The 20,853-nt window shown below is 40.2% G+C and overlaps 10 protein-coding genes and 1 non-coding gene across 11 annotated transcripts; 5 read left to right on the top strand and 6 right to left on the bottom strand. All coding sequences in view use genetic code 12, as the record gives it.

Moving 5' to 3' along the window:
• The first annotated feature begins 482 nt into the window (after positions 1-482).
• On the top strand, positions 483-1,431 carry RJT20DRAFT_11671 (uncharacterized protein). Its single transcript, XM_064915842.1, has one exon. It carries the CDS (start codon positions 804-806, stop codon positions 1,128-1,130), a length of 327 nt encoding a protein of 108 aa, XP_064777123.1. The 5' UTR covers positions 483-803; the 3' UTR covers positions 1,131-1,431.
• A 10-nt stretch (positions 1,432-1,441) lies between these two features.
• Positions 1,442-2,047, bottom strand: RJT20DRAFT_124222 (uncharacterized protein). The gene has a single exon (XM_064916177.1). It carries the CDS (start codon positions 1,927-1,929, stop codon positions 1,702-1,704), a length of 228 nt encoding a protein of 75 aa, XP_064777124.1. The 5' UTR covers positions 1,930-2,047; the 3' UTR covers positions 1,442-1,701.
• Positions 2,048-3,219: 1,172 nt separating this feature from the next.
• On the bottom strand, positions 3,220-4,117 carry RPS3 (40S ribosomal protein uS3). The gene has a single exon (XM_064916178.1). The coding sequence runs from the start codon at positions 3,999-4,001 to the stop codon at positions 3,258-3,260; it is 744 nt and encodes a 247-aa protein (XP_064777125.1). The 5' UTR covers positions 4,002-4,117; the 3' UTR covers positions 3,220-3,257.
• Positions 4,118-4,687: 570 nt separating this feature from the next.
• ADE6 (phosphoribosylformylglycinamidine synthase) lies at positions 4,688-9,177 on the bottom strand. The gene has a single exon (XM_064916179.1). The coding sequence runs from the start codon at positions 9,007-9,009 to the stop codon at positions 4,969-4,971; it is 4,041 nt and encodes a 1,346-aa protein (XP_064777126.1). The 5' UTR covers positions 9,010-9,177; the 3' UTR covers positions 4,688-4,968.
• An 823-nt stretch (positions 9,178-10,000) lies between these two features.
• RJT20DRAFT_124230 (uncharacterized protein) lies at positions 10,001-11,068 on the top strand. The gene has a single exon (XM_064916180.1). It carries the CDS (start codon positions 10,416-10,418, stop codon positions 10,725-10,727), a length of 312 nt encoding a protein of 103 aa, XP_064777127.1. The 5' UTR covers positions 10,001-10,415; the 3' UTR covers positions 10,728-11,068.
• RJT20DRAFT_124231 (uncharacterized protein) lies at positions 11,069-13,013 on the bottom strand. The gene has a single exon (XM_064916181.1). The coding sequence runs from the start codon at positions 12,756-12,758 to the stop codon at positions 11,142-11,144; it is 1,617 nt and encodes a 538-aa protein (XP_064777128.1). The 5' UTR covers positions 12,759-13,013; the 3' UTR covers positions 11,069-11,141.
• A 1,100-nt stretch (positions 13,014-14,113) lies between these two features.
• On the bottom strand, positions 14,114-15,243 carry RJT20DRAFT_124233 (uncharacterized protein). The gene has a single exon (XM_064916182.1). The coding sequence runs from the start codon at positions 14,852-14,854 to the stop codon at positions 14,183-14,185; it is 672 nt and encodes a 223-aa protein (XP_064777129.1). The 5' UTR covers positions 14,855-15,243; the 3' UTR covers positions 14,114-14,182.
• Positions 15,244-15,268: 25 nt separating this feature from the next.
• Positions 15,269-16,230, top strand: RPB8 (DNA-directed RNA polymerase core subunit). The gene has a single exon (XM_064915855.1). It carries the CDS (start codon positions 15,350-15,352, stop codon positions 15,794-15,796), a length of 447 nt encoding a protein of 148 aa, XP_064777130.1. The 5' UTR covers positions 15,269-15,349; the 3' UTR covers positions 15,797-16,230.
• Positions 16,231-16,438: 208 nt separating this feature from the next.
• MVB12 (Mvb12p) lies at positions 16,439-17,100 on the top strand (the record flags this gene model as incomplete). Its single annotated transcript, XM_064918119.1, has 3 exons — positions 16,439-16,457; positions 16,579-16,952; positions 17,026-17,100. The coding sequence occupies 3 exons, from the start codon at positions 16,439-16,441 to the stop codon at positions 17,098-17,100; spliced, it is 468 nt and encodes a 155-aa protein (XP_064777131.1).
• Positions 17,101-17,409: 309 nt separating this feature from the next.
• MNT4 (Mnt4p) lies at positions 17,410-20,183 on the top strand. The gene has a single exon (XM_064916183.1). The coding sequence runs from the start codon at positions 17,845-17,847 to the stop codon at positions 20,122-20,124; it is 2,280 nt and encodes a 759-aa protein (XP_064777132.1). The 5' UTR covers positions 17,410-17,844; the 3' UTR covers positions 20,125-20,183.
• Positions 20,184-20,370: 187 nt separating this feature from the next.
• On the bottom strand, positions 20,371-20,464 carry RJT20DRAFT_t21. Its single transcript has one exon. It is a non-coding gene; the product is annotated as a tRNA-Ser (tRNA).
• Between the last annotated feature and the right edge of the window lie 389 nt (positions 20,465-20,853).

The raw sequence follows: 20,853 nt of genomic DNA on the forward strand, positions 1-20,853 counted from the left end.
CAAAATGGGGTGGAAAAAAAAAACACAACAGCAAACTGAAAAATGTGCTGCTCCTGCTGGTGGTGGTGCTGCTACTGCTACTATGTATTGGTCAATGGAGTTTGGAGTGCTGGCGAATTTATTATTGTGTACAGACGTGTTTCTTGGTTTCTGACTATGCATAGAGACAAACAGAGACAAACAGAGAAGAGGAGCGAGACGATGGGAGTCTGGGCTTATTTTTGGAAAAAAGTGATGGTTGAATTGCTTTGTGAGTTGCTAGTGTGTGTTCTTTTATTAGAGACATGTATGGCAGTTCAGAGGCCATCACACAACGAGTATGACGAAAAGGATCGCCTCATCTTCAACTCCTCAAGATCCGCTCTTCAATGAGTGTCTGCCACAATCGACCAATCTCTTGGACCAGGTTAAGAAAGATTTGAGAATCGGTGGAAATCTGGTCACGTGATGTTATGTCATGTGAAAATAGACAATTAGGAGTATCGTTGTTTGCTTACTTAATTGTTAAGAATTTCGACAGCGATCTTTGATCTTCTTCAAAGCAGGAAAATTGATACTAGTGTACCAGGTAGATGGGAACACTCCTCATTCTTGGTTAGAGAGTCGGCTCGGTATCATATGATCGTTCCTGTATTCTTTACTAAGTGTAGAAATTCTATGAGTCTCGCTCATCCGTGCACGTGATTTCTCCACTCCTATTCTATCAGTTGTGGTCTTTTCCTTTCTTCGGGATTACAAGAACAATTCGTCCAACACGGTTCACTAGTTGTTCTGCTAGATTGAATCGTTATCAATACTTCAATATGGAACATCCATCAATTACTTTATCAGGTTTATGCGCCGTCGGTGGAGTTATGGGCTATGTGCGTAAAGGATCAGTTCCTTCATTAGTCGCTGGTCTCACATTTTCCGCTTTGTATGGCAGTGCTGCCTACTTACTCCGTCAAAATGCTGACTACGGTTTGGAATTGGCATTGGGTACTTCGGCCACATTATTGGTTGCTGGGATTGGAAGAGCCATTCCTACTAAGTTCGCCAAGCCACTCCCATTGGTGTTGGTAGCATTGGGAGGATTGTCAAGTGCTTATTACTTCAAGAAGTACAATGAGTTCTACCCGCTTTTCGGTTAGACCTGAGTCGATATATTCACATACGCTCAGTACCGTATATAATGTATATAGCCCCTGAATATAATACTATGAGCAAAATGCGTAGAACATCACGACGTAAAATTTCACCTTACAACAGTGTTATCTATGACGCAGGTATTACCTCCGTTTGCCACAACCAGTTGTTCGGACGTAACGTCCGTTAAGCCCTGTTGATTACTAAAAGTGAGTAGACTGTGAATAGAGTTTCTAGTATAATCCATCGTCAACGGAGTTCTCAAACATTTTCATGGTTTAACTCCATATTTTTTAACCTACAACCTTATTTTCACTTTTCTTAAATTTTGTTTTATTGTACTAGTATACATAAGAAATAAAAAAAATAATCTATGAAGTGGATATCGGTTAATAGTAACCAGGTTGGAAATGAAATCATACCAATAAATGCTATATTTATATAGAAACCGGAAGCTTAGGCAGCTAGAGACCATGTTCAGGCACACCCCTCTTCTGAGCAGGTAGTGTCAAATACATAAAATAAACCCAAAGAACAAGCAATCGTAATCGTTAATCAATTTTTAAGCTGACTAGATTAGTTCAACTCAACGATAGACATCGATCCCTCAGACAACAAGGTAGCATCATCTTGTGGTTCGTCAACTACTACCAATGGAGATACGGCCTCTGGTAAAGCGGAAGCTGGCAAGGCTTCGATGGTTGGCGAAATCGCTTGCATCTTTGGAGAAGAAACTGGAGATACGTTTGGAATCACGAATGGTTCGGAAACTTCAGTAGATAAGGTTAAGAATCTTGGAGACATTTTAGAATTATATTTGTAGGTACTTATTGTAGCTGATGAGAATTAGAAAGAATAAACAAGTAGTACATTTTTATTACAGTATACCTTGGGGAATCCTCTATTTATATGCTTTTCAAATCTAACCTACATGGATGTAAACGTCCGCAAAATAAAAAATAGTGCATTATTAATTCCAGGATAAAAAATTTTGACATGACTCTATGAATCATTTTTTTATGGGGAAACTCCGAAGGTTGAGTCCGAGGGAAATCGTTTTTTGTACGCAGCCTCTGGGGATTACGCTATATATTGTCTCATCTCGGCTACCTCCTATTAGATATTAAAACGTGCCGATAATTCGTTATTCAAACAAAAGGTTCATTATTTGAATATCCGGTGTTTTGCTTTAGCAAGTATACTTTGCCAGAGTGCCTCAGCAGCTCTGTCATGCGATCATAATCTCTTCCCCAAAGGAGAAAAGGAACTGATAGCGTCCAACGTTTTCTTCCCTGTGGATAAATGGAACACTGACTATGGCGCGGAGTCGGTCGTAGCCTCGTTTTATGATTGTGGCCCCAGTTGCCACCTGCATAAACTGTCGGAGTTGTGTTACACGGACGTCAAGTACCGAGCGATGAGGGAGAAGGAGAGGAAAAATTGCGTGAAAGAAGAGTGGGGAACGATGGTGTGAAAGCAGTCGATTATTGTTAGGAGATAAGTTAGGGTTTTTCAGTCATTGGTCTGAGTGTTTGTGTTTATTACGATGACGGGCTGTGACAATAATAGGAGAAAATTTAGCCGTTGCATAGAGTCTGAGAGGGGGAAAAAATCAGTTAACTTACTGTAGTCGGCTGTGAAAGTGAAGAGTCACTCTGTGTACTAAGTCCCTTGCTTCCCACAGTATCGCTCTACTCTGTCACGTAGTTAAGGTACGATACAAGCATATGCATCAATGTGCGTTGCTTGAGTCAACATGATACTTCCGGTAAACCCTACCTGAAATTTGTGAAATTAATGTCTTGTTTATCTTTATAAGCCTGCAATTGCAATACTCTTATCATACCGAGTTTAAATTGATCAATTCACGCCTGTAATAGTTGCAAGACTAAATCTTAACGAAGCAAGTTGAAATTCGCTATGAAATACAACATCCATGCCGCTCGTTATATAGCGGCCTCATCAGAATATGATTTTCAAGTGCTATATGCCGGTTCTCGAGGGACTTTGAAAAAAGCTCCTTACCGCAATAGTAGTGTTTCTACAATATAACCGTTTAACTTACAGGATCTTTATAGATATTAAATTTATATTACAACGTGACTGTTAGACGAGAACTACAAATAAACATCTTAAGCAGAAGCTTCAGCAACTGGAGCCTCAGCAACTGGGGCATCCTTTTGTGGTTGAGCCTTGTAAGACTTGACAGTTGGGGCTGGAATAACCTCATCCTCATCCTTGGCCTCGGAGATCTTGACAGCATCTGGCAAGGACTTTGGACCGAACTTGTTGGCAGCTGGGTCCTTCATGATCTTGACTCTGATACCCAAAACACCTTGTCTCATCAAGACATGTCTGATAGCAATATCAATGAAGTCCTTGGTTGGTTGACCGGAGTGGATCATGAAACCGTCAGAGTACTTTTGGGACTTAGCTCTGGCAGCTCTCAACTTACCGGAGATAACAACCTCAACACCCTTGGCACCAGCACCCATGGCGAATCTCAAGACACCGTAAGCGGCTCTTCTGATTGGCAAACCGTTCAACAACTTAGCCTTCAAACCTTCAGCTTGGACAGCGGCAGACAAACCTCTCTCCTCGATTCTCTCGGCGTAGATGACGATACCTTCTGGAGACAACTTGAATCTCTTGACCAACAAGGAGGTCAATTCGTGGATTCTTCTACCTTGCTCACCTAAGACACCTTGGGTGTTAGAGGCCTTGACAATGACTTCCAACTTGGTTGGGGTCTTTCTGACCTCAACACCGGCATATCCTTGCTCGGCCAATTCTCTGGTGAAGAATTCGTTTAATTCGGCGTAGAAGACACCGTCAGCGACAAGCTTTCTTTTCTTGGATAAAATAGCGTTAACCATGTTGATAGTACTGGATGATGAAGAAAGAGTATATCACTACTACTAATTGGAAAGTGAAAAATTTTTTCTATACTAGTGAGTGAAAAATTTTGGAGAGTGTTGTTTGTGGAATGGTACACGACTTTTCGGAAATGAATTTTTTTCTGAAAGCTGGAATATGAGAATATGCAGGTATTATGGTGGTCTCTCCATTTGTGTTTTTTGCAGTCAATGGATTGTGTGCGGTAGTGATGTTGTAATGAATGGGAGATAAGTTAATGTTGGAGAGGTGTAGATCTTTTAGGTTACAGATGTATATATGTTAGAGATGTGTGTTAGAGATGTATGTTAGAGATGCATATAGATGCATAAATAAATGTAGAATTATTAAAGATTTATGCTAGAGATCTATACATGATAATAATCTATGTATATGTTAGAGAGATGTAGATACATAGAGATTTAAACTGTTAGAGGTGTACATATGCTAGAGATGTATAAATGTGAGAGATTTATATATGCTAGAGATGTATAAATAGAGATCTATGGATAGCCGTTGTTAGGTATAAATGTTAGGGATTCGAACTGTTTAAGAAGTATGAGTTCTAGAGCTCAAATGATAAATATATTATATTTTTGGTAATAGAATTCATATATTTATAACGAATACATATTAGTATTGTTTGTAGTAAATATTACATTGTGGTCAGTAAACGAATATATATATATAAAGATTATATATATATAAAGATATTGTAGTGATTTGATTCTCGATTGCACGCCATGCACCATTGGTCTTAATCACACAAATGGTATTATGGAAGTTTAACCTCCGGGATAGGTTGGTTGCAAACGCAAACAAAAATTACTATACATGCCTTCCATCTAATCTCCCTTACTCTTCTAATTGTAACTACATGACATCTTTAACATTATGACATATATTTTATCTGTATCAATTTTATAGATTATATTACAACAAAACTTCCTAAAAGTTCTCACCAACCCATTCTCTGGCTGATCTGAACAACTCTATCCAAGGACCGTAGTCTCCCCAAGCTTTGCCTTGTTCGGCAGGGTACCATGAGTTGGACTCCTTTCTAGTGACTCTCTCTGGATGTGGCATCATGGCTAACACTCTACCATTGGCATTTCTAATACCTGCAATTCCCTCTGGAGATCCGTTAGGGTTGAATGGGTATTGCTCTGTGGTTTTACCGTAGTTGTCGATATAGTTGATCACAGCATAGTCGAAATTCTTTTGATTTTCTGAGCTTTCGAAGTTGGCTCTACCTTCACCATGAGCAACTGCAATTGGTAACTTCGAACCCTTCATGTTCTGCAAGAAAATGGACTTGTTCTTTTCGCTTGAGTCGACCTCAACCATTACAAATCTGGCTTCATATTGCTCTGACAAGTTTCTCTCGAAAGTTGGCCAGTTCTCAGTACCAGGAATCAATTCAGCGATTCTGCTGAAAAATTGACAACCGTTACAGGCACCAAAAGCAAATGTATCAGTTCTGTCTTGGAAGAATTTCTTGAATTCGTTACGGGCGCGGTCGTTGAATAACACAGACTTGGCCCAGCCGGCACCTGCTCCAAGAACATCACCATAAGAGAAACCACCACAAGCAGCTAAACCAACAAAGTCGTCCAATGAAACTCTTCCTGACAAAATATCGGACATATGAACATCATATGCTTCGAATCCGGCTTGCTGGAAAGAGAATGCCATTTCTTGTTGGGAGTTGACACCTTGTTCTCTCAAGATAGCAACCTTTGGCTTTCTATCACCGGTAAACTTCTTAGTCGAGTCCTTTGCAACATCGTAAGTCAACTGGTAAGACAAACCTGGATCTTTATCGTCACTAATGGCATTAAATTCCTGCGATGAGGTGTTTGGATTGTCTCTCAAGCTTTGGATGTGGTAAGATGTCTTTGCCCACAATTGTTGCAATTGAGCACGAGTGTTGCTGTAGACAGGGGAGCCATTGAATGCAATAGTAACATCTTTGGTAGTAAAGCTTGGTCTACCAATAACCTTGATGTACTCCTGAGAAACATTATTAGTGTTGAAGATCTCAGTGAACTTGTCCAAGTCGCAGGACTTGATCTGGAATACAGCACCTAATTCTTCGTTAAACAACTCAGTCAACAAGTCGTCGCCTTCAATGTTCAATTCAACACCAGATCTAGAGGCAAAAGCCATCTCAACAACAGTGGTAATTAAACCACCCTCGGATCTGTCATGGTATGCCAAAACATCGAATTGCTTATGCAATACAATCAAGGATTGTAAGAAAGACTTCAAAAGAGCATGAGAGTGTACATCTGGAGATGAATCACCGACTTGCTTGTATACTTGCGCAAGTGCTGAACCACCTAAAGCTTTCTTGACCTTGGCAGCCAAGTCAACCAAAACCAAGACTGTTTCTTCATTGGTGTTCTGTAATTGTGGGGTCCAAGTGTTGCTGGTGTTTTCAACTGGGGCAAATGCAGTAATTGTTAAGGCCAATGGGGCAGTGACCTCTTTGTTGTCCCATTTCATCTTCATGGACATGGAGTCCTTACCAACTGGGATAGACACTCCCAAATCTGGGCACAAGTCGATACCAATAGCTTGTACAGCTTCATACAACTTAGCACCTTCACCCTCGTGTGAAGCGGCAGACATCCAGTTTGCTGACAATTTGATGTGTTCCAAGCTTGGGACATCAGCAGCGAGGACGTTCAACAACGACTCTGCTACACACATCTTAGCTGAAGCAGAAGCAGAGATCAAAGCCAATGTTGGCTTTTCACCCATTGCCAAAGCCTCACCAGTCTTTAAAATGCTGTCACCCAAAGAGGTGTTAGTAACACCGACATCAGCAACTGGTACTTGCCATGGTCCTACCATCTGGTCACGATCAACTAAACCAGTGATAAATCTGTCGCCGATTGTAATTAAGAAATTCTTAGAACCAACTGCTGGAAGTTGTAACACTCTTTCAATAGATTCATCTAACTTTAAGGATTCCGTAGTAAATGGTTTCAATTGCAAGTTTTGAGTCACAGCAGTTCTAGTCATCTTTGGAGGCTTACCGAACAAAATTGACATCTCCAAGTCAATCGGAGTAGTATTCAATAAAGAGTCAGTCAAAACCAATCTCTGTTCTTTGGTAGCTTCACCAACCACAGCAAATGGGGCTCTTTCACGCTCACAAATCTTGGAGAAAAGCTCCAAGTTCTCTGGGGCAACACCCATAACGTATCTTTCCTGAGATTCGTTACACCAGATTTCCATTGGAGACATACCTGGTTCCAAAGACAAAATGGATCTCAATTCGAATTTTGCACCCAAGTCGTTGTCGTGCACCAATTCAGGTAAAGCATTGGACAAACCTCCAGCTCCGACATCGTGGATGAATTGAATTGGGTTCTTTTCAGCACCTAAGGAAACACAAGCGTCAATGACTTGTTGGGCTCTTCTTTGTATCTCAGGGTTACCTCTTTGAACAGAGGCAAAATCCAAGTCAGCAGAACCTTCTCCAGAGGAGATAGAAGAAGCGGCACCACCACCCAAACCAATCAACATAGATTGTCCACCAAGGACAATAAGTTTGGCTCCAGGTGTAATCTTGAGAGTCTTCAAGGCCAAATCAGGTCTAATGGCACCCATACCACCAGCTAACATGATAGGCTTATGGAAACCTCTGATTTCATTTTCACCCTTGTAGTTGTCAACTTCGGTAGTCAAAGTTCTGAAGTAACCGTTAATGGCTGGTCTTCCAAACTCGTTGTTAAATGCAGCAGCACCAATTGGAGCCTCAATCATAATATCCAATGACGAAGCAATGTGGTTAGGCTTTCCAACGTCTCTCTCCCATGGCTGTGGTAAGCCAGGAATGTTCAAGTCAGAGACAGAGAAACCAGCTAAACCAGCCTTGGACTTGGATCCTCTACCAACAGCACCTTCATCTCTGATTTCACCACCGGAACCAGTGGCAGCACCAGCAAATGGAGAAACTGCGGTTGGATGGTTGTGGGTCTCCACCTTAACCAAAGTTTGAACTCTTTCTTTGGTTGAGCTCCATTTCTTGGACTCAAATTCTGGGGTGAAGAGGTAACCTTCTGGACCTTCGAACACAGCAGCGTTGTCAGAGTAAGCAGAAATGGTGAACTGAGGATTCTTGTTGTGTGTGTTTCTGATCATCTTGAACAAAGACAAATCCTTCTTGACATTGTCAATTGTCCAGTCAGCGTTAAAAATCTTGTGACGACAGTGCTCAGAGTTGACTTGAGCAAACATGAAAAGCTCTACATCAGTTGGGTTACGACCAATAGTCTCAGTGAAAGCATTAATCAAGTATTCGATCTCGCCAGCATCAAGGGCTAAACCGAGCTCTTTGTTAGCTTTTTGCAAGTTTTCCTTGTTGGAGATAATGTCGACGTGGACCAAAGGCTTTGGAGAATGGTGGGCAAACAAATCATCGTACTTTGGAGCATTCTGGCCAAAGTATAAAGTTTGAGTCATTCTGTCGTATACAGAAGTTAAGAACTCACCACCGGCAGACAAATGTTCACCCAAGTTGGAACCTGGCTTAGCACGTACAAGTAAACTCAAACCACGTTCGATACGTTCAATCTGGGTGTTTAAACCACAGATGTGGGCGATATCAGTAGCCTTAGAAGACCATGGAGAGATAGTACCAGGACGAGGTAATACTCTGATCAAGAAAGTGTTTTCGTCCAATTGGATGGAAGAAGTATCACTGTCACCACTCACAGAGGAGTACTCGACCAATTTGGCAGAGAGTTCATTGGAGACATCGACTGGGGTGTCGTAGTGCAACAAGATCTTGACCAAATCGAGCTGTTTTTCAGTGAGAGGCTGGTTCAACGACACGTAGTGGGTGTATGAGGAAGAGACTTCCTCGATAACGGATTGCTGGCCGAGTTTCTTCTCGATTTCCAGAACCAAATTGGCGACTCTGAAGGTGGAGAGGGCTTTTGGGCCCGGCAAAATGACAAACTTGTCGCTACTCATCGCAAACGATCTAAGGACAAGCAGATTGTAGAGTGCGATGACTTGGGAAAATGGGGTATACCTACAGACGGAGCACCGAGAAAAAGCGGGTGCGTAAGCGGGTAGACGGTAGGGACGGACCGTTTCTTGTGAGAAATGAAGCTAACCTCGAGTAAGTAAAAGTCTCTAAACCACTAAAGAAAAAGAACAACATCTATTCTCCATCGACTGTCGTCTGTCTCTCCACTGCTTTATGAGGCCGAATTGGTGCAAAAATGAATTTTTCGCTCGATTCAGTGCAGGAGTCAGGAATTGTTTTTTGACTCAGTGCGGTGTAATAAAGAGTGGGATGAGAGAGTAGGAGGGTGGAAAGAGAAAGAGAGAGTGAGAGTGTGTAATGTGTGATGTGATGTGCTGTGAGTGCTGGTAAGTGGAGATGTGATAGATATGAGATGTGTGATGTGTGATGGCGGAATATGTGAAGTGTGATGTGTGATGTGTGATGTGTGCTTATTGGTAGGTAGGTTGTTGGCCGGATGTGTTCTTCGGTAGTATTATGTAAGGAAAATGTTTGTTTGTAGATTTCGTGGTTATGTGCTATTTTCTATGTGTTAAGTATTGGGTTATGAGGTGAACGTTAGATATGGTTATATTGACGATATTACTAATTGTAACAAAAAATGGATTAAAAAGAAAGAAATCAATGCTGGGTCTGGATCCTCCCTGGTAACTCTGAATTTGGGTCTGTTTCGTCCACATCCTCCTCCCCTTCCTCGTCCTCATTCTCATTCTCATTCTCATTCTCATTCTCATTCTCGTATTGCTGCATTTTTGATGCATTTTACTGCAAAATTTGCAGAGCTGGGTATTGCATATAGATCCGGTTACTATAGTTCGACAGCAGTTCCAAAGTATTGATATCGATGTCAATTTGGTTTGATTATAGCTTAGATTAGGCGGAGATTGGATGGTTTTGGCAGTACTCGCACTCTACAGGTACCTCACTTTTCATCTCTCTTAAAATGTGTATTTACTTTGGCACAGTATGATATCCTATGACAAGTTACTGATGTTCAGGAATTCGCTCCTGCAGATGTCACCTCTGGTTCTTAATCCGTTTGTTTGCTTCATAGTACCCATTTTGTTAGGAACAAACGTGAAAGCCCAATCCTAGCACTACCTCCAACTAATTCCTTTTTTGGCCCGTATTCCTTCAAAATAATACCCTTCGAACACGTCTCCCAATACTGGTCACTTCACCATTTGTCTCAATTTTCCCTTCATTCCCTCCTCTTCACCCTGCTCATTCCTTCCATTAACATCTCTCATACAAATCTTTACTTGTCTTTCTGGTATCCTGCAGATACCCAAACTTTTCACTATTTCAAAAAAAGATTATCTATGAGATGAGTGTACTCATTTAGTATATGATTCATTACCTTTTTGCTAACCAAACCACGATGGCTCAAGGAAATCTCAAGCTCAAGACAAAGGCACCTGCCAGAGTGACGAAGAAGCAAATTAACCCAAAAAAAGCTGCTCCAAAAGTATACAAATCCAAGAAGGGTGTGTCTTTGGATACTCAGAAATTAGCAAAGATCCATCTGAGTAACTTGATGTCCTCTACTGAAAAGTTGATTGCTAGTAGAGTCGGACATTTAGAGTTGATTAAGGGTTCTAGAAGACAAATTGAAAAACAAGAGAAGGAAGCTGCTGCTAAAAAGGCTGCCAAGAAGTGAACATGAGCAATATTGTAGATATACTATCGAATTTCCCCAAAAACTATCCTGAAGAAGACGGGGAAAGTAGGCGTAGGCGTGAAGAGAGTGAAGTGGTCAAGGAAGTCCGAGAGACTAGACTGAAAAGAAAACAAGACAATAGTGGAAATGGAGCTACCATCCCAAAAAAGCAGGACCAAGTTGTTATAGAAGACAACACTGGAGGAGAAACAGTGAACTCCATTCCAGACCTCATTGCATTGGATCCGGATCTTGTTCGAGAACAAGAGCGGAAGTCCCGTAAACTTAGAAGAGCTGTGTAATACACCTTTGAATTCAATATATAAACTTTATTTTAAAGTTGTGCTACTTGCATGTAGTTAATCTCCAATGTTTTAGTATTAAAATATGTAGGTTCTATTGTCTGTTTTATGTTTATGTTGGGATTGCTCGACTTGTAGCCTCTTGGGCTTCAATCTCCAAGCTTTTCCTCTTCAATTCGAGTTCTTGTGATCTCACATAGGCAACTAATCCAAACCCAAAAATAGCTGTTAATCCGGTGAGTAACAGGTTAATTGGAATAGGGTTCATATTGAACACTTCGTGAGTGACCTTATCCATAACCTGTTGAAGAATGTTACAGAAACCAGAAAATGCAATAATTGTTCCATAAATAGTTCCGAAGTTCTCGTATCCAAATATTTTGGCACAGATATCACTCACAGCGGTGTAATAGAATGGTCTGTAGACAACCAAGGCGATGATACCAGCATAGGTGCCTGGTAGCCAAGATATTAAGCCCATCACACCAATAAATAAAGACAAAAATGTTAAGATATAAAGGATTGCCAATGTTGTCAAGTTATCAAGTAACAAACCAATGAAAGGTATCGAAACAATACCTCCCAATGGTAAAGCTAAATCAAATATATGGTTAATCGTTGTTGCAATCTCTTCGTCACCATTGTATAAATACAATTCCTGGGACTTGACAGTTGCCACAAAGAAATTGATTCTCAACATTTGAATAGTAGTGAATAGGGTGAGTAAGTAGAACCAGTTAGACGTAAACTGATCTGTAACTGAGTAACCATGCAATATACCAAACACACCTCCAGAGGAGTGCAAAAGCTTAACATCGGCTTCTTGTTCGTAGACCGACTTGTTGGAAGCTCTGGATGCAAATGAACTTCTCAGAATAGTAGAGTCTCTTCTGGAAGCAATGGAGGCTCTTCTCATCAACAACGATGTAGTCTCCGAAATCGTCGGTTGAGGGATGTATTCTTCAACATAATCGTCATCTCTATCTTCAGGATGTAACAAGTCTTGGTCAATTGGTTTCCCAGTTTCATCGATACCCGTAGTTGCGATCTTGGCCAAAGTCCCCACCGTCTTATAGGAGTCTTTTGGCATGATAAAGACCTGGCATAGAAAGATGAACACTGGAACAATCAAGTAACCAGTGAAAAATTTGTCCAATGTCAACTTCTGTACTTTAGTGTAAAACAAACGGTAGAAGAGAAACAACGCCGAGGAAGAGTCGAATGATCCAGTAAGTAATGCCAAAACTAGACCCGAATTCTTAGGGAAACTGTTGGCCAATTGGAAACTTGAGATGAATACAAAAGGTCCGCCCAATGCTAGCAAGGTGTACCCTGTCAAGTAACCATCAATGAAGGGAAGGTGTGCTGCAAACTTCATGGTGAGAGCGGCAAGAGCCAATACAAAGGAGCCTATTATTCCTGTAACCTGGGGTCCGTATGAGTCCAAGATAGAGCCTACTGGCAAAGCACTGATGTTGGTGACCATACAAGCCAAGGTGAAAAGAAAATTCAACGACAAGTCCTGTTGGTCACAAAGGGCGATTCCTCCTAGTGAAGCGCCTTTGGAGGAGATGTCACATTTGCTTTCGTAGATGCCTTGATCGATGAGGATGGGTTTGAGGGCAGCGAACCCGAAGACTGGTCCAGCAGCAACCAAGCACCAAGCAATGGCACAAAGGACTTGTGTCAAGCGCTGAGAACGAGAAGGAAGCCTACGCTGGGATGTCATGAGAAGGTGGGGTTGGGTGTATGCTAATTCTGGGGTTCAATTGAGTGTTTCAACGGTACCAGTGTGTAGTGAGAATTTAATAGCAATCGAGTCCTTTTTGGAGCAGCGAATGTCCCGATATATAAATATCAATACAAAAATGACAAACTATAATAATATAATATACCCGAATATAATAGAAGTTGGAAATTTTCAAATTAGTTACTACTGGAACGATAATTTTTTGTGATGCGGAGAAAGTCAATGATGGAAGACAATGAAGAAGAGAGAGGGAAGCAGAATAAAGGATTCAAGAGATTTATGAAGGTCCAACACCTTACAGCAGTCACGGGCCGAAAAACAAAAAAAAAATGGGTGGTGATAGTGTGTGGTTCTTATTATTATATTAAGTAGGATTAAGAGATAATAATAATTATCATTGGGGTGAGTAAAAAGGTAACAAACAGTACTGTGATGATCATCGGCGTATGGTATGGATACCACTTCAGGCGGACAAAAGATGAGGAGCAAAAGGAATGAGATGGGAGGCTAAGAGGATTGAGGAATGAGGAATGAGGAATGAAGAATGAGGAATGAAGAACGAGGAATGAGAACGAAGTACCAGTACGGAGTTGAGAGTAGTGTATTATTAGCTCACAAGATATAATATGAGAATAGAGATATCACTAAAATAAGATAACAAGTCAACGGTCTAGAGTAACAATTAAAACTTGGGGAAAACTCCGGTGGTTTTGGCCGTGGCCGTTATGGCCCGATGAAAGAGTTGGAAGAAGTGGAAGGGGCTAAAAAAGCGGCAGGAAAGGTTTCTCGGTTGTTACCGAGATGAGGCTGAGGCTTCGAAGCGGTGGTGGAGGAGGTGGAGGAGTTGGAAGAAGTGATGTATAGGTGACGGGAATGACACAGGTCACATTGTAGTAGTACAAAGAAGTATAAAAGTGAAATAATATAGAATGTACTCTCTCTATTATGTTTGCTACTAGTCTCTTTCTATAAGTAGACTTGATAGCCATTGGTATATGCATTGACTATTGCACATTTTAGTTCTGCTAGCAATAAGCCATAAGTATCATTTTTAATCCTAATCCTAATAATAATGAACCTGACTTCATTGCTGGTATAATCCTATGGTTTATTTGCTGTCTAAACATTGTTATCATAAACTTCTACTTGCCTCGATGTATATCTTCTGTGTGTTGGAGGGTAGTTTCTAGACAATGTTAAAGGAAATTTGGGTATCAGGAGTGATTCTTTTCTTGTGCAACTCGGATTTCATATCATATAGACTTGATTTACTTCTACTTCTACTTCTACTTCTACTTCAACTTCTACCCCTACTTCAACGTCTGAAACTACTGTAAGTAAAACTATAATGCTTCGTTACGATATATTTGAACTGTTGTATGATATAAATAAAGTCTGCGCCTCTAAAACGGAGATATGTTCTGGTTGACGTTTCTATATGATTTGGTCAGAGTAGTTGCCTTTAAGTAGACATGATGAATGCAAATAGCAAACATGTTGAGCAAAATAAACCCGAACAAGACAAATACAAACCTGATACCCGGTTGGTTATATATTGGCACAGATTTGTGCTCAGTGGTGGTTTCAGTTGAGTCTGTCGAGGTGGTGGAATCAGTGGTTGTAGTTGGAGTCGACTTCTCAGACGATTTCAGAGATGTAGTTTTGGCCTCTGTTGAAGTCGTCTTCGAGGCCTTTTCTGTACTTTTAGTGCTGGTTGTCTTTTCTGTTGTCTTATCTGTTGCCTTTTCTGTTGTCTTGTCTGTTGTCTTGTCTGTTGTCTTATTATCAGTTGTGGTTTCTTTCGTATCTTTTTCGTTGTCTCTTTCGTAGTTGTGGACGTAGTTATAGCTCTCATCGCCGAGAATATGTGAAAGATATGAGATCGGGTCGCTTAAGCTTGTTATCTTCTCTTTGGAAACACTATGTGAAATGACAAAATACGATAAAATGATGAAAACCAATACAAGTCCGGCCTTGACTGCTTTTGACCTGCCACTCTTCACAGGTGCTACTTCTCTGTCATATGACGAAAACCCATCGTAGCCATCGTTTTTCTCTTCAATAGTGGCTAACATTTTCCAATACGAACTTTCTACGGTTATTCACTGGCTAAATCGAGAATCTTCCCCCTTTCAATTTCCTCCTGAGAAACGTATATCCACCAACTATAGATCCGTCTAGTGTCTTCCTTTAATCTCCCCTTTAAAATCTTTTCGAAACTAAAAGGTACGAAATTGCACTGTTTCTATATTTGGTAATGTGTTTACCAAATCCTGATTGAGAGGGTGGGAGGACCAGGAGAAGAATGTTCACCACCTTCGTAAGTAGGACAAGTTCAACTATGAATTTTCGTTCTGTTGCAAAGAAGGATGTTAATTAAATCACGTGTACAAAATCTCATGTGATCCATAACTCGTGAACCATATCTCGTGATCTCACTAACCAAAGAATTTTTCATCTCATCAACATCTTCATAATACCAATAAATGGAGTAAAGCAAGCATCTTGATTCGTGTGTACGATAGGATCTTGAGATTTTCGTTGCCAGTGGATACATTCAGTCACGCATAATGTCGGGAATTTTGTTTGAAGATATGTTCATCGTCGAATCGACGGACCCAGGTAGATACAACAAGGTCTCTCGTATAACAGGACACTCCTCCACCTCGCAAGATATCAAGATCGCCTTGGACATCAACAGCGAGTTGTTTCCAGTTAAGGCCAATGATTCCTTGACCATCACATTGGCTTCTTCGTTGGGTAACGAGTCCTCCATGTTGACCTCTAACGGTTCTTGGAGACCACCAAGAGCTGGCGACAGATCGTTGGCCGACGATTACGATTACGTCATGTACGGAACAGTCTACAAATTCGAAGAAAACGCCGACAACGACAAGATGTCCGTGTATATTTCGTTTGGTGGTTTGTTGATGCGTTTGGAAGGTGGCTACCGTTCTTTATCTAACTTGAAACAAGAGAACGCTTACATTCTTATTCGTCATTACAAAGACAACTAATCGGTTTGATTAAATTCTAATAGTCAGATCGATAACGATTACTATTTATCGAAATCTGGTGCGATAGTGAGAGTTATTCCCCACATTGGAATTGGCTTCTCTTGGAGGAGTGAATACTTTGTAAAATCCCTTCATTGCACTCATTTTGCCCAAACAGAGCCTTGCTGAAATCCCACATATCAAACCCCTAACCGTAGCGTTTGATAGACTTGATTTGAGTGGTGCCAGCCATGCATTTACAACTGCTAGAAAGGTAACAATTGCACCAGAGAGTGGTCATCATCCCTGGGAATTGCATCCTTCATCTTGTGTACTATATACTACTTATATTTCCATCATAATAAAATGTCTTAATTATAAAGACGTCTTTTCAATGTTTTTTTAATTTTTTGAAGTCAATTTCGCTCCCCAACTTCCGCTTTGTGGTCGATTTCATTTACCTCTCTCATTAACTTCTCCTTCTTCACCCATTAAGTATATTAGTATATTATCCTCCAGCACTTTGTCGATATACGTTGTCTGTGTGCAGTATCGATAACTGGGGTTAAAAGAGGTTTCTCTCTCGTTGTTAGCGAAGGGTTATTTGGGTTTATGGAATAGATGTTCTTAAGGTAAAGAATCCAGGTATTAGTAAGTTTGATAATGGATGATACAGAGAGAAGTATGTAGAGTGATGTGTACAGTGAGTGGCGGGTTTCTTGAAGTGGAATTCGAATTAGAATTAGAATTAGAGAAGTTGTTGCTAATCGCTAACACTCTTTCAGATTACTAACATATTATAGGCGATCCCATTCTTCGGCAGGTGCCATTGATTAATAACCCAGCCTATCAGCCACCAAAGGCCGTGACCTTGAATACAAATTACGATATGTTAATACCCAGCTTGTCAAATAGTGTGGTTCCACCAACATTGAACTTGACTGACGAAGAAATCAAGGCATGGTTGAGGGACTCTAAAGGATTGGAGTACCGAATCCAGAAAAGCATGGAAAGCGATGCAGACGTCGACAAATACAGAGATTGGGTGAAAGCTCAGAAAATCAAGGTTGCTCCTGGATTTGACTCATTTGAAGGTGTGATGAAGCCCAGTAAGCATGAACTGCCTAAAGTTGAGAAGAAGGAGGAAGAAATTAACGAAATTAACGAGTTGGATAAGGTCTTCGGGAAGGCAACAATATAATGTTGATATAATGTTGATATAATGTTGAATTGACTTATATGAAATTTAGCATCTCCTTAGGGTGAACGGCTCGCAGTCGGCAGCCAAAATCATCTCTTCGAGCTTATCTACAGCTATTTCATAAAAATGTTTGAAAATACGAGGGAAATACATGGAAAGATGGCCTCTATCTAAGTGATCCGTGGTGAAGATGTGTTGACAGCTCAAGCCATGTCTTGTCTTCTCCCTAATGTCTCTTTTCAAGAACGATGGCTTTCTTCTCAAAATAGGAATGGATATTCTTTCATTTCGAAGTGACTTCATGTCGGACGCGTCACATATCTAATATTAATGAATATATAACTACACATTAATCACCAATCATATAAGGAAACGATCTCTCGATTCACTACGTTTAAGCATTATGTACAATAAATGCATTATGTCAAATAATAAATCTGTCAAAATGCTGTAAAAAAAGTATAAATTGCAAATATTTCCACTACGTCACAAACAGCTTTTATCTAGCTTTTATCTAAGAATTCTCAATTCTGGTGTAGCACTACATTCTCACTTTAGTACTCACCTGAGTTAGACCCGGACAGTACAATCTTTGCTTCGATATACATTCTGCTCGATAAGTATTGAACTTAACTTACATGTCTAATTCAATCTCAATATGCTTCAACACACATTTGACACACTCTCACTAAAAAATAAAGCCCCTATACGTAACTGACTAAAAGATTTATTACCGAGCCGCGACTACTTTTTTATGTTGACATTTTTTGGAATCACCGAGACCAGTTTTCAGGCTATTTTCATACATGGTATTGTAAGATCGTACAATTAGACGGTCTTCCAGAGAATACCAAGAAAATTGTCCCTGATGATGTCAATGTCGTCAGTGTCTAGAGCGAGACGGGTTGTCTTTAATGCCTTGCGACGTCTAAAATTCATGCTTCTCACCTTGGCATTGTTGGGCTTGGGTGTATTCTTTATTCTTGAACCACACAATCTGAGACCAGAACCCGGAGGAGTGGTGGATTATGACATAATGAATGCCCGCTCGGGATTCCAGAATCCCATCTATAAAAAGTGGATCAAGCGAGATTCCAGAAGAACATCAAAGGACGTAGTGCCGATTTCCCAGGCATGTACGGATTACTTTACTGAACTATCTCGTGTCTATCCTGGAAATCCGGGTCTGGAGATAGTCGACTTAGAATGGATTCAAAGTGTCAACGTGAATGCTGACATATATAAGAAGTCAAAGTGGATTAGGGAAAGAAAGCGATCACTAAGATTAGAACTTCACAAAATTGGCAAAAGAGTCAACGATAACCACTTGAAGCAGCTCGAGGAAGAATTCGTAGTTGCAAGTAAGGAATTGTCTAAGTTTGAACTGAAGATCTTTGAAGAATTTAACCACATCAAAGTATTTGGTACCTGTTATCTTGAGAAGTGGAATGAAACCAGCTCCCCAGTAGATAAATTAAAGAAATTGGGGACCAATTTTGAGAAAAGACTCTATCCATGGATATCTGGAGAACTTCCACGATTTGAAAATTGGCGTGGAGACACATTGGGCCCAAATGAATTTCCAGAGTTTGATAAAAAGAAATTGGAGAGCTACAAAGAGTCTGAAGTTTTCACCAGAAATTTGCAAGGTAAAAGTAATGGGAAAGGTATAGTAATCCCTCTTCTCCCTGTATCTCCAAGAGATAAACAAATCGAAAATATCACAAGATTGATTAAGGTCCTTCGAGCTATGAAAAACCAGTTTCCTATAGAAGTTATGCACTTGGGAGATCTTACTAAGGACGAAATGAAAAAGATTGCTTTTGCAGCCAGAACCGATATCTCGAGGTTGCCTAGCTCCTATAAGAAGTACTTGGAATTGAAAAATAAGAACTCAGTGGAAGTCTCTGCTGTCACTAATGATGACTATCCTAAACAAATTATATGGTTTGCGGATTTGACTCCAGTGAAAAACAAGCAACAGCATCCCTTGGTGTCAAAGGCTTACAGCTATAATAGCCCCAACTTTGTCTTGTCTATGAGTACAATATTCAATTCATTTGAAGAGTCGATCGTGCTTGGATCTTCTTCCATTCCGTTGGTGGAAAATTTAGGGAAACATTTTTTTGAGAATGACTCCTACAAACAGAATGGTATCTTATTTTTCAAGAACCCATCTCATTACACCACGAAAGTTAGAAGATTTCCTCCAGGATTCCATGAAGTTACGAATTTTATTCGTGCACAACTAATGCCATCGCAAGAAGATGCGGTCTACTTTGGCATTAATATGCGAGACCCTGAAATGTCTCCCACAAACAGGGTTTTTGAAGAGGGATTTCAAGATTTATTGGATCCATCTGTAATGGTAATTAACAAATCGAAGGTTTTGAGTGGCTTGTTAATCTCAAGCAATTTCCAATTATATAAAATCTTCACAACGAGATTCGAACTGATAAAAGACGAATTGAATCCTGAATTCCTTTGGGTCGGTCAAGAGATTGCAGGAACCAACGATAGAGTCAACTTCAATAACAATTACGCTGTTTCTGTTGGAATACTAACACCTGAAATGAACAAACCAAGTATTGCGACGATGGCTCAGGAGTTGTGCTCTTCTTCATGGGGACAACTTTCAGATGTCGATGATTTCACTTTGCTTTATGTCACTTCTCACCACCTTGAAAACTGGAGGTCAGACAATATGGCTTTCCAGTTGGACTTAAAAGCGAAGTTTACAACGAAAGAAAAGGAGAAAGTCGACAATATATTTAAGCCTGGAGACCAAGAAAAAACGGAAATGATCCGAGAAAATTCTAGCATATTCCAGAATAAAATAGTATCAAACCCGTTATATATCGAAAGTATCATGCGGCCACCAACTATTAGAGACCCGATTTTCTCTGAAGGATTTCGAGAACCCAGTCAAGCTTGGATAAAACAAGAAGAATTTGGCGCTTACAAGGGTAATCCTTACTGGTGTTCTTATGACGTGGTGGGTAACCCTGTTACAGGAGAGAGAGGAACTGTAATAAATTTAAGTGATGTAACACAGGCATGGTACAAGTTCATACTTGACGTTTGGTATAGAGATGAGCACCAGGACGAGGAAAATATGATGAACGAAATTATAGAGGAGGAATCATGAACATTCCACGGCATTTTTTTAGATAATATTGTGTATTTAGGGTGTATTTAGGGTAAAAAAAAAAATCGAAATCCCATTTTGGTAGATGAATTTTGATTTTTCGCATCCAAAATTGAACCAATAAAATGATTGGTAGCGCCGATATCATATGAACTGCCAGCACCCACTTTTGCTGAAGAGACTTAACCTAGCCATACTAAACTGCATAAGTGTTTCAATTGATGTGAAAAGTAAAAAAAGAAATGGCGTCACAGACAGGATTCGAACCTGCGCAGGTAAAACCCAACGCCTAAGCTGCTTATGTAGCAGGGCGTCGCCTTAACCACTCGGCCACTGGGACACTGAATAATTCGTCGAAGCTGTTAATCGCGTTATAAACAGTTCGTCGGCGCTACCATATTTTAAAAATTGTAAAAATGTGGGAATCATGCAATTACGGTAAATCTTTGATCTACAAATAACACATAATGATTGGAAAGTGCCTTAGAGGGTTTTTATTCTGGCGGTGATACCTTGTAGTGCCTATTGTTAAGGCAATTGTATTCAGTATCACTTAAAAAAAGTTATTTTGGAATCACCTTTTAATAGTAATGGAATTGACGTGTTGTCTATAAATAGAAAAATCCCAAATCTGCCATAAAGAACAAATCCATCCATTAGGGTTCCGAGGAGATAACTTGCTCCTTTTGGCTCGCTTGATTCCATATTTTCCTTGAACAGATGTGTAAA

This window comes from Scheffersomyces xylosifermentans, assembly GCF_036884685.1.
Source record: "Scheffersomyces xylosifermentans strain CBS 12540 chromosome Unknown RJT20scaffold_1, whole genome shotgun sequence".
NCBI classification, from domain to species: Eukaryota; Fungi; Ascomycota; class Pichiomycetes; order Serinales; family Debaryomycetaceae; genus Scheffersomyces; species Scheffersomyces xylosifermentans.